General features: G+C 46.3%; 1 protein-coding gene across 1 annotated transcript; it reads right to left on the bottom strand.

Moving 5' to 3' along the window:
• Positions 1-6934: 6934 nt before the first annotated feature.
• On the bottom strand, positions 6935-11736 carry adamts1 (ADAM metallopeptidase with thrombospondin type 1 motif, 1). The gene is made up of 8 exons (XM_015952594.3): positions 10877-11736; positions 9679-10019; positions 9464-9596; positions 8924-9381; positions 8646-8832; positions 8349-8527; positions 7998-8173; positions 6935-7899 (listed from the first exon to the last, which is right to left on the bottom strand). Exons 1-8 carry the CDS (start codon positions 11505-11507, stop codon positions 7158-7160), a joined length of 2847 nt encoding a protein of 948 aa, XP_015808080.1. The 5' UTR covers positions 11508-11736; the 3' UTR covers positions 6935-7157.
• Positions 11737-12677: the final 941 nt, after the last annotated feature.

Below are 12677 nucleotides of genomic sequence, written 5' to 3' on the forward strand. Positions count from 1 at the left end.
TTTTTAAGCCCCCTTCTCAGGGTACTACAACCCCCAAGGTGCTTCACAACACAATCAGTCATTCACCCATTCACACACACATTCACACGCTGGTGATGATGAGCTACGATGTAGCCACAGCTGCCCTGGGGCACATTAATGGAAGCGAGGCTGCCGAACACAGGCGCTACCGGTCCCTCCGACCACCACAATTGGATTATGTGTCTTGCTCAAGGACACAACAGCAGCATCCTTTGGCGGGAGCCGGGATCAAACCTACAACCTTCTGGTTACTGGACAACCCGCTCTACCTCCTGAGCTACTGTTGCCCTGTGTAGTATACAGGGTCAAGTCAAGTCTACATTTACTTCTATAGCATGTTTCAACAGCTGTTGCCCCAAAGTGCTCCACACAAGCAAAGTGATATGCCTTAGAAGTGATAAAAATGACCAAAAAACTACAGTACTGGATGCTAAAACTACAAGCAGATAAGGCAAAGATACATAAAAAAATATAAGTTACACAAGCCTGAAGGACAACGTACATCAAAAACAGCACAACAGTCTCCGAATCTTCTGCGTTTTCGGACTAGAAGGTTCAACATGTTGTCTAAAAAATTATATTTTTTAACATATTTTCAGGTCCAACGTGTTGCTACCATGTGTAGGCTACAGTGTGAGCAGTCAGGTCGAGTCAGAGCATCGTGTCGTACAGCGTGAGAACATGACTCGTTAACTTTGCTTTGCGAGGAAGTCGTGCAGTTTGAGATGGAGCTGAACGCTATAAATGAAAAAGTCACAGTGTACGTCCAGGTTTAGGAGGTTCACAGATTGGTGGGAGTGGTCAAATGTAATTCCACCCATGGTGACTCCGCCCCCAAATTACATATTCCAAGACAAAAATGACCACTTTGCAAACCATGACTTGCTCCTGAGTAAAATTCAGTCTTCTACATTTGTGTGACAGCTGGACAAAATAAAACAGACAAACCGGAAAACTTTTAATAGATTGGCATTAAGAGAGGAAAGCACCGATCATCTGTATGAAGGTGCTGGAAAAGCGTTACATACCATAAGGGAAAAATCTGCACACTTCTGTCTGCAAAAAATGATTATTTCATGATCAAGTTTTTGGATATTCGTCAGGAGTGACTCATCATGAAACACCCCTGATGGTCAATCACTAGATTGGCATTAGAAAATAAATCAAGGCATTGAAATGATGCGTAGAGTTTAAAAGTCACATACGGTTGTCCATCTCTGGTTGTTCTGACCAAATGTTTGGATTTCAGAATTAAAAGAAGGTATGCTTGCTTTTCTGTATGAAAAATGTATAATGTCAGTCGACCTTTGTTTGGTCCTACAAATTGGATGGCACACACTGTAATTATTCATATTACAGAGATGGCCAACCTTCTTGCCCACCTCTAATTAGAAGATAATCACTTCCTTTGTGCTGTACAGCGGAAGATCCTTTTCCTGAAAGAGCAACAGGAAGTGCCACATGGACTCCAGCTTTCAAGCGAAACCACGCTGCATTGCCTTCTGATCCCAGCAAGAGCCCGAAAACATCTGGAGAAATGCCTGATGGCATAGAATTCCAACTACAGTCACACAAAAATCGCAAATGTAGGTAAGGATGTAATCAAAACGAGTGTCCAAGGAGATCAGATTTCTAGTTTTATTCCTTGTTTATACCTCTACTTGGGTTTTTTTGCATTAAATTGCTGGTGTGCTGCAGATCTGCGTCTTGGTCGCTGCTTGATTGGTGTATCAAAAACAGCCTCTTCTTTGTATAATCAATAAAGTGATTACTAACTCCACTGATTTACATTTTAGTATTGATTTACATTTCTGTTTTTATAGTGTCTTTGACAGGATGATTGAGACGTGAACGTTAGGATTTTCTACATCGATTTACCTTACAGGGCTATAAACCAATTTTGCCTCTATTCTGTCAGCGTGTAGCTCGTGAGGTGATTCACTGATACCAGACAGGGTTCTTTCATTTTCTGCTTTTCGCATCATCCTTTTGCATCTCACATAGGGAGGGCTGCATCCATTTATTCACTTAAAGGGTAATTCACGTAAAACTTACACATAGTACAACAGGTACTCATAGAGTTAGGTTTTTTTTATTTGTTTAAGGACATGAAACGCAATCTTGTCGGGTCTACATTGAAGTGCCCTGCACTGTGCTCTCTCTCCTCTGCTGAGCTCATGAGGATCCTGCTTCCTGGGGGTGGACCCATGACTCGTCATTGGAATCGACTCCTCCTGGGTGGTGCTCCGGCTCGTTGGCCCTGGACGTCCGTGGTTCCGGCATGGCTGCTGGGACCCCTCGCTCGCTGGGATTACCTGCCTACTGCTCTTCCCTTTTGCTGGATTACGATAAGTGCTGTTACAAAGATCAATTTACTATTTGGAATAATTCCCTGCTCATGGCTACGTACAAGCTTTGCTCCTGCTTGACATTGTTGCCCGTGAAGATATAAAGTTGCTGTTGCTTCAATTATGGCTTCCATGGGGAATATCTAATAACCTGCTGACTTGTGTGCTTCCCGAGGAGTATACGAGACTGTTCTTCGGCGTGGGGTTCGTACCTCACCACGGTTGGCTATTCCAGTGGGATCGCACCCTGCTCGGTTGTCAAGATCCTTCATAACTCTGGTTTGTTCAACGACCAAGTGGTCTCTTGGTGGACCACCTTGACCTTGAAAAGGGGTGTGTGTAGCGTTATGAATATGCCATTTCTGCCCTTAACATCTGCCCTTTGACACAGTGACAGTGTGCATAAATTGCCAAGGTCGTGCGCTTGCTTCTGATGTTTACATTCTAGCAAAGAAGACAGAAGAAGGACGAAGAATGCTTTTCATTAGTTAATCAAAGAACTTTATTTCTAATAAAGCTAATCAAAATAACTGTTGGTCAATAATAATCAGGTGACTGATATGTGAAATCACAATGTTATGATTTATGTGTTTAATGAATAACAAGACTTCGGACTAACTGAGCTAGACATTCTGATCCACATAAGGTAAACACATGACACATTGTTCACTCATCCAATCAGAACTTCCTTTCTGATGCGTGGCAGAGCTCTGTGGTGTTTAGTTAATCTGTCCACGCCGATTGGCTAAGATTCATAAACAACTAAGCTTAATAAAACAGAACAACACCATTTTTATTCAGTTCCACCGCAAGTTTCAACGTAGTTCCAACGTGAGTTCAACCAGCTCTCAAATCCATCTGATGTCCATCATCGCTAAGTGAAGTACAGACTGGCCAGCTGTATTTTCTACTTTTAAGCTGAGAACTGTCAAGCTGGAAAACTCTGTCGTTTTATCAACAAGACGACGGTTCCTTCAGAATAAAAGCTGAACTCTATGACCCAATAAAGGGGGGTCTCTACGTGACGCTGAAATCTGCCGTTGTACCGGAAGACTATCCATAGACTGGTTTGTCGTGCTGCCGACGCTGTTTCACCAGTTCCAGCACCAAGGAGGGTCGAGGACCTGGCATCCGGATCTAACACTGGGGGTCTCCACATGGTACGTAGATCGGCATAGATTGCGTCTCATGTCTTCCTCCTGAAATCCATCGTTGGTCAGTTAGGGCAACAACACCTCGCACTCAGATTCGCCTCCACCAGATGGAGGTTCTGAACTGACACACACACACCAACACTTCAGCATTACATCCATCTGCATCCATCATTAGAGAGTTAGTCCTGGTGATTGTTTCGAATAATTATAAAATAAATATTCTTAAACATCCCATCCCTCTCTCTTCTTGTCTCTAATTCCATACAAGGTGTTTGAATAAAATTCCCTGTGGTAAAAACAACCTCTTTTGATTATAAGGGCCCGGTCCAAAGATTAATGATCCAGCTCAGGTTTAGATCAGTGATATCTCTGGACCTTAATAAAAGTGTAAGAATATACCAACTGTATTCCGCTACAATACCGTGCCGTACCATACCATACCATACCATACCATACCATGCCATGCCATGCCATGCCATGCCATAACATACCGTACTGTACCGCACCATACCATACCATACCATGCCATGCCATGCCATGCCATGCCACAACATACCGTACCGCACCATACCATACCATACCATGCCATGCCATGCCATAACATACCGTACCGTACCGCACCATACCATACCATACCATACCATACCATGCCATAACATACCATACCGTACCGCACCATACCATACCATACCATACCATGCCATGCCATGCCATGCCACAACATACCGTACCGCACCATACCATACCATACCATGCCATGCCATGCCATAACATACCGTACCGTACCGCACCATACCATACCATACCATACCATGCCATAACATACCATACCGTACCGCACCATACCATACCATACCATACCATGCCATGCCATGCCATGCCATGCCATGCCATAACATACCGTACCCTACCGTACCGTACCGCACCATACCATACCATACCATACCATGCCATGCCATGCCATAACATACCGTACCGTATCGCACCATACCATACCATACCATTACATGCCATACCATACCATACCATACCATGCCAAATGTAATTATAGAGCACATTTAAAAACAGCCTGTCAGCCAACTAAAGTGCTTGAACACAGAAAAGATTATTGAAACCAGTAGTGAAATCAAGGTTTTCGGTGACAAACAGACTTTCTTTGACTGCAGTTGTGGGAAACAGAGAGCCAAAAGTTTACCTCATTAAAGTCCCAGTAGTCATCACACACTGGTGAAATAACATCTCTGCATTTGACCCATCCCAGTGGGAGTGGGGAACTGCAGTAGTGGCTGCGCTCGGCAACTATTTGGTGGTTTAACCCCCCAATCCAACCCCTTAAAGCTGAATGTCAAACAGGGAGGCATTCGTTCCCATTGTTAAAGTCTTTCGTATGACCCAACCAGGATTTGAACCCCGATGTCTCAGTCTCAGGGTGGACACTCTACCACTAGGCCACTGAAAAGGTACTTATGGAATACTCTAAGATAAACATGGTCAGATCCAGGAATCCTCATTTGGACATAGATGGTGCAACATTTAGGGTCTTGAGTTAAATGGTAAAATGGCAAATGGCCTGTATTTGTATGGCACCTTCTTAGAGTTCTACAACCCCCCAGGGCGCTTCAGAACACATTCAGTCATTCACCCATTCACACGCTGGTGGGGATGAGCTATGATGTAACCACAGCTGCATGGAAGCAAGACTGATGAATACTGGCGCCACCGGTCTCTCCGACCATCACCAGCTGGCGAGGTGGGTTAAGAGTCTTGCCCAAGGACACAACAGCGGCATTATCCTTTCGGAGCTGGGATCGAACCTGCAACCTTCCGAGTAGGCAAGCATCTGTAACATGAAGGATAGGGACTGTGATGGCTGGAAATAGTGACCATTGGACTAAGGCTTCATTTTATTGTTAAAAACTGTATTTAAAATCAGCTGATTAGTTTAACATGTAGGGGGTTAGGGTTAGCATTGGTGTAAGAGTCAAAGTTAGGGTTACACAACATCCTCAAAGCCGTTTTAGCGAACCTATGAACAAGCTGTTGTCCGTGATTTCAAATGTTTTTTTTTTTTGTGACTCTGGTAGTTTGTCCTAAAGTTGAGGTGGTAGCAGCCGGCTGTTTCTCCTCTTCTGATATTATTGAGCAGAAAACCTCTCACACTAGTGGTGTTCTGTTGCTAAATACGCAAGTGAGTGATGAATGGAGGACCCAGGGAAACGCAGAAGTACAATGGTTTGGCAAAACCGACAACCGGATGGTCCATTGGTTTCTTTCGGTCCGAAACGTGCAAATGCGAGAGAACCACTTTTTTTTAAACTTTGAATCACCACAATATTTTCATAGCTATACTATGTTAGATTGTTAAAATGCATGAAAAAATGTTTTAAGCTAATTAGTTTTCCAAATTCGCCATTGCAGCTTTAGGAAAAGAACCTGCTTAATCACACGTTTGACCTTTTTGCCATTTAATTTAACGAGGATCTAGCTTTCCTTGAACTTTTCCTGTTGATTTTTGCTTTGTTTTAAACATTTGCACAATGGTACATCCTGAACATTCTCTATTTTGATAAATTGAGACCATAAATGTTAACACAAAAGCACCAGAGACGAGCTGAACGAGTCGATGTGATGCTTTAATCATGAATCTAGGACCATATATATATATATACATATAAAAAACACTGTATAAATACTCTAAGTATCCTACTTCCTTCTGTAAACTCAATAACAAATAAAATAGTACTTGTTTTTTTTAAAAAGCCACGATTACATTTAATAGGCTGTACAAAAATAAATAAAGTTACATATTTTATACAAAACAAAGAATAACAGAGCCTTCGCAGAAGGCAGGAGAGACTTACTTATGAAGTAGTAACAGGAGACAAGTCCCTCTTTAAGTACACACACACCACACACACACACACCACACACACACACACACACTCCTCTTTGGTCTTTTGAGTTCCCTCATCAAAGGCTGAGTAATTGAGGGTAAGATATGGCTAAAAGACAAAGGTACTGAGGCATTTTGAGAAACGGGTGAAAACGATGTGCCGCTGGCAAAAGAAACAAAAAAAAGTGAAGTGCTTCAGTTTCGTGATAAATAAACACAAAGTTTGAACATAAACAATATGAGCTATCTTATCTTCCATACCTGATGGGGTGAGAACCTATTCTCTTACATTTGTTTCTTTATATACTCTGCAGTTATCGCCCACGTCCTAAATCTGGTCGATACGTCCAGCCCAGCTTGGACAAATATGTACAGGAATCACATCTAAAGACACTCAGACACGCAATCAAACGTGGCATTAGAATGAAGCAGTGTGCTTTCTGTGGGAAATTAAGACGCTCTGATAAAGCTCCTCAACAGATGACGAGATGAGCCACTGCTGACGGATGAGCGTACACCTGTGGCAAGTTTTTCTTGCTGCAACCAGGTGGCGGTACCACTTTGCCCACATCTGGCCCCACAATGGAGAGAGGGAATATTTCTAGTTACATTCACAATCACTGTGGACTTATGTGTAGCTCAAGATGTAAACATTTGTTTATCTCTTTAGATTGTCCGCAGGGAAAATTAAGGCGGCGAAGGTATGGGTTTTTGTTAGAAAGCGGAAGTGACCAGAGGTCCTTAGCAGGCGCTCCGATAGCACATTTCCAGCAGGGGTCGTGGCCGGTTTGTCAGGTCACAGCTGTCGTGGGTTAATGTTTGTCCATCTTGGCCAATGCAGCGCAGCTGACGCTTGCGGAAACCTCGACCGCAGGCCTTGGAGCATTCAGACCATTCTCCCAGAAGCCAGGTGGGGCACGGCTGCGAGGAGCATGACCGTGAAACCAAAGGTCGAAGCTCCTCTGGGCAGTCCCTTGCTGCACGCCCTTGGTAATCCAAACAGACAACCTCTCTTTGTTGCATGCCTCCACCACAGGTTTGGGAACATGGACCCCACTCCCTCAGAGTCCACTCGGCTCCACCAACCTCCCGAATGGCATTGATTGACGGACGGCGACCTGAGCTGTTGCTGGAGGATGAAGCAGTGTTGCTTGGCCTGGGGGAAAAGTAGCTATATTTAACTCGGGGCCTTGGGGCTTCACCTACAGAGAGAACCTGGATGGTGAGGGCTTCTGGGAGCGGGCTGAAGCTTCGAAGGCGCTCCAGAGTGGCAGAAGAGCCACTGTATCGCAACAGTGCACCTCGGAGGGTGATGTCAGTCTCCATGGTCATCAGTTTGTAATCGCCATTCAAGAGATAGGTTCCATCCTGGCGACGCACTGCCAGGTAGCTGTTGTCATGACGACTATTGCCTGGAGCACGCTGTTTGACGTCCACGTGGGTAGCACCAGCAGGGATAGTTACAACATTCTGGTAACCAGGTCTGAAGCAGAGATAAATAAAGAGAAAATGATTTAGACATCCGTGCAGTAGAGGTCTCAGATTAGGAGTTCATGAATTATTGACGTGTTAGAAGTCTACCTGGCATGTTCCAGAGAGCCCGACACCTTTTTACAGGTAGAGCCGTCTCCACCGCACACACCGCACTTATCGAATCGCCGGTTAGACCCTATGACCCGATCACATCCAGCCTTGACACACTGGCCTTGCACACAAACTGAGGTGGAATCTGGGCTGCAGGGTGTCCCGTCGGCCACCTGGGATCAGCAAAGAGACAAAAATTAGGAGTCATGCCTTATGAGACATTTATGTAACAATGAAAAGAACATTGTTCAAGTCGTAGGTCTAGACTAGTATGAGCATGGCTGTGAGACCAGTGAAGACATTTAAAAGGTATGCTGCGAAAACAAACATCCTATTCTGTCTGCTCACTTTAGATTTGAGGACAAAGAAGTATCCAGTCCCCTTGGCTCGGCACACCAGCTTGCAGCGGTCTTTGGGAGAAACTCCAGCATACTTGGGAACCCACTCAACACCTTCGCCTGAACCCAATGACACTTGGGCTGACATGTCGTTGTGGGCCAGACACTGTTCCTCACGAAATGTCAGGCCTGAAACCGAGAAGCACACGTCAAACTTGCTTTGAACACAAGTGTAAAACTCTAACGAGAAACATCAGAAAGGATGATAATCAAGCAGACACACAACTACTGATGTCAAGCCTCTCACCGTTGGTTTCAGGGCAGGCTTCTGTGTTGCAGGAGCGGTACTGGATCCTCTTGCCTTCACAGTACTTGCCTCCATTCTTCGGCAACGGGTTGTCGCAAGCACGGAAAGAATACTGCACTCCTCCTCCGCAGGTTCTGGAGCAATCGCCCCATGGACCCCAGATGCCCCAACCACCATTAACGGGAGTCTAAAAGGCACACACGCATACAACTTTATAGTAAACTGGACTAAAGTAAATTCAGAAGGGTAGCAAAGTAATTAAGTAAGTAAGTTCTTACCTGATAGTCATTGGCTTCACTCTTGCTGAGACACTGTCCAGCCAAGCAGAAGCCAACATCTCCACATGGTGTCCCATCAGCCCAGGGGAAGTTCTTAGTCTGGCACACCAGCAAACCATTGGAGGAGGTTACAGTGCACCAGAGAGCTGCACACGTGGAGCTCAGATCTCGGCAGTGCTGGGACTCTTCTCCAAAGGTCAGGCGACACTGATGGTCGGCATCGTAGACGGTCCCCGGCAGAGGTTGTGGTAGTGGTTGGGGCTTAACTGGCTTGTCTAGGAGACATTGACCATGGCCGTTGTCCAGGAAGGTGGTAACCATGAGGGCAGAGCAGGGAGACCATGGGTCCTTCTGGTCCAGGTTGGACAAGGTGGATGCCATCATGTGAGAGCTCCAGTGGACACCATTCACAACAGAACATAGCTGGGCATCATCATGAGGCATATTGAAGACATGACCTGGAAAACAGAAATTTTAGCACCTTTAATATGAAATGATGAGATATTTTACATGTTTAAAATCTGTTTTTAGCACGCATACCCAGCTCATGGGCCACTGTGAATGCTGCCTGCAGTCCATCGTCCTCTATAATGGAGCAACTTCTTTCAGGGTCGCACACGGTGCCGACATCCGCCATGCCTAAAGTGTCACAGGAGTGGGCCCCACACAGATCCTAAAGAGTCAGAAGCAGAACATTAGCAAACATGTCCATTGACCCATAGTCTGTCTAAACGTCTGTTTGGACCATAGCTTACAGTTCTGGTGAAAAGCACCGCCGTGTCATAGTGCTCCGGGTGGCGATCACTCGAAGGGTTGTGCTGCCGCTGCCACTGGCAGAAGTTGCGGAGGGTCATGGCGGCGTTGGATGACACCTGAGGACCTCGCTCCTCCTCATACACGACCAGCAGCTTCACCACAGCCAGGCTGATGGAGTTGTGGATGCTGTGGTGGCGGTAGAGGCGAGACGCCACTGCCATGATGGTGAGAAGGTACGGTTTGAGCCCAGCGCCGTGGAACTCAGCCATGGACTGGTCGGCCACCAGCATGATCTCCAGGTAGCGAGGAGTGGAAACAAATCGCCTGGTCCTGTGGTGGGCTGAGGACGAAGATACAGAGAGGTCAAACGACACCGAGTTAACCCGGTTAGTCAGAGCAGCCGCGAATCAGTGAAACTCCACCGCATTCCTTTTAAACAAGCCACCTTTAAAGTGTGGAAAAATGAAGTGCTGAGTGAAGTAAATCCTTTCTGGGGAACAAACCCTGTCGGTGCGAGTTGTACCAGGGGCCAAGTTCACACCTCTCAGCCTTTCTGCTGCCTCCACTCCCTTTCCTCCCTCACTCCTCCTCTTTCCTCTGTTGGCCCCTTCTCCCCTCCCCTCCTTTCTCTCTGACAGCTCTGTCAAAAGGTAGCTGAGTCCACCCGTGCTATGCCAGCTGACAGCGGTCTGGCTGAACCGATTCCCAGTGAGCACTTATCAGCTGAAACTCATCTAAAAGTGGTTTAAGCAGAGCTCTAGGATCAAAGACAGGACGTGTGACCTTTAGGGGAGGATTTGGTACATTTAGGTTCCAACTACACAATTTAACTTCATTTAGATGTTTATCTGACAGAAACCAGCTCATCATACCAAAACTGGACCAAATGTGTTATCTACATGCAGTCTGATAAACACCTAGACACGAGCCATTAGAAGTCTACTAAATGTTTAAGATTAGAACAAATCTGACCAACTGGCCATTAGAGGTGATGTAGACGTCTGTTTGAAGTAGACCTCTCACTAAACTAGACATGCTAGTGTAAAAGACAACTAATCAACTTTAGCATTTAGATCTAATTTAGCCTATTTGATGGCCATATGTAACATAAACTGGTTTTATTTCTGCATAAAATCAGATTTTTAAACTTTATTTGGTGACCAGAGACCTCCAGCTGTGATAAAAGTGAGTAGTCACCTGTCTGATGCGCCTTAAAAGCTCCGCGACTGGCCTCCTCCTCCTCCAGATTCCTTGGCACCCTCTCCTCGTCCTCGCTCACCCCGCATTTGGAGCTGCCCTCCTCGGCCAGAGAGGCGCGGCTCCTCCGGCGGACCGTGTGGACCTCCTCGTCCTCCTCTCCTCCCGGGAGGCGGCTGGTGTTCCGCGGCTGGATGAAGTACTCCTCCCCCTGGAAGTAGAACCCTCCCGTCAGCCCGAGGCACAGGTTGAGCGCGGCGGCTGAGTGCTCCTCTCCGTTCACTGTGCCGGAGAAGAAGCAGCCCGGTTCGGCGCCGCTCCGCTGGGGCTCTTGCGCAGGTCTGGACTCGGAGCTCGCCACAACGTGGAAGACGAAGCCCGGGGCTAGGAAGTTCTGATCCGGTTCCAGCTGCAGAACCAGCTGCTTTCCAAACACGTCCAACCGGTACAGCCGCATCTCCGCCTCCTTCTCCCTCTCCTCGGCCGTGAGGCTCCTCCACGGCTCGTTGTCCCGGGACGCGGGGTCCAGTCTGACCGGCACCACTGTGCTCTCCTCCCACACACTGCTCTGAGCTACTCCGACGCACAGAACCGCGATCAAACCAAAGGAAATGCGCGAAAACCACATCATGCAGCAGTGAAATCCAACAAATGAGGAAAAAGGATCAGAATAGAATTTCTAATGAAGTCTGAAAACCCACTTTCCTCTAAGATCTACAGAACCAGAGTCTTTAGGGTTCCAAGAACTGTTCCAAATTACGCACACTACCTACAGAGGAAATCCAGTGTAAAACTCGTGGAGAACACCCTGACTTTTTCTCCAGAGAACTTTTATTTCTAAATTCAGACGCAGGTCCGGTCTGTGCTGACCCGTTTCTTCTCTATCCTTGCAGTCAGATCGGAGCCGGTTTGGTCCTTTATATGGTTCCGCCGTCCCGGGACCACCCCCTTTCTGCTGCGCTCTGTGACTTGAAAAGGGGCCAAATCCCGTGCGCTAAAACGCACCAGCGACCTGGAGCGGTGCCACAAGAATCAATCCCTTTTCCCCCTCCTCCTGCACTTTGTGCATAAGAAACACACAAGAGCAACTCTTCAACCAGCACACATGGATCATTTAATTACTTTTTAGATTTTATGGCCCTGTGGATATCCAATAAGATACATTAAATAGGGAAAAACTCGCCATATGTTTAATTTTAATACGCTTTCTTCGCGATTATATGAAATATCAGCTTGCTTTAGTCTGACATAAGCCAACAGGCGGATCTGGAAAGGTCGGGGAGCCCTCTGTGCCAATAAGCAGGCTGTGGTGCGCCCTTACCGGGTTCCAGCAGCTCCACTGCGGGGAGAAGGAGCACACAGGGGCCGCCGAGTTCTTAAGGTGGAACAGCTTTTCCATGGAGGAGCAGCTGCGCTCTGCTGAAGGCATCCAGAGCCCCAGTCGTCCTGCTTCTCCCCACCCAACCTCTCTCCTGCAACTCCTCCTGTCCAACACGCTGAATGAGGCTCGTTAAAGCACCTGGCAGCTGCTAACACCCAAGCTGCAGTCAACACAGTACATTTCTTTAATATTTTGCCATTTTAATATTTTCCCGGAACTTCTAAGATTGCCTCAAACACATTTCATTTAGTGACGGAATCTTTCTCAGACTAATAATTTACATTTATAATAAACCAATTCAAAAATAAAGGCTTTAAAATAAATGTACCACTTGGATTAATCCAGTTTGTGTGGAAAGATCATAAGAAGCTACCTTAAAAGAGACAACTCCCCAAAAGATCATAATTGCAGGTTTGACGC

This window comes from Nothobranchius furzeri, chromosome 14 (assembly GCF_043380555.1).
Source record: "Nothobranchius furzeri strain GRZ-AD chromosome 14, NfurGRZ-RIMD1, whole genome shotgun sequence".
In the NCBI taxonomy this organism is placed as follows: Eukaryota; Metazoa; Chordata; class Actinopteri; order Cyprinodontiformes; family Nothobranchiidae; genus Nothobranchius; species Nothobranchius furzeri.

What these genes read in the sequence shown, in the direction of transcription:
- adamts1 (XM_015952594.3), bottom strand. Translation starts at nt 11,507, where the DNA reads ATGATGTGGTTTTCGCGCATTTCCTTTGGTTTGATCGCGGTTCTGTGC. An exon ending in CACAGTGGCCCATGAGCTGG is followed by an intron (nt 9,382 to 9,463) that starts GTATGCGTGCTA and finishes TCTGTTTTCCAG; the next exon opens with GTCATGTCTTCAATATGCCT. An exon ending in GGCTCTCTGGAACATGCCAG is followed by an intron (nt 7,900 to 7,997) that starts GTAGACTTCTAA and finishes TCTCTGCTTCAG; the next exon opens with ACCTGGTTACCAGAATGTTG.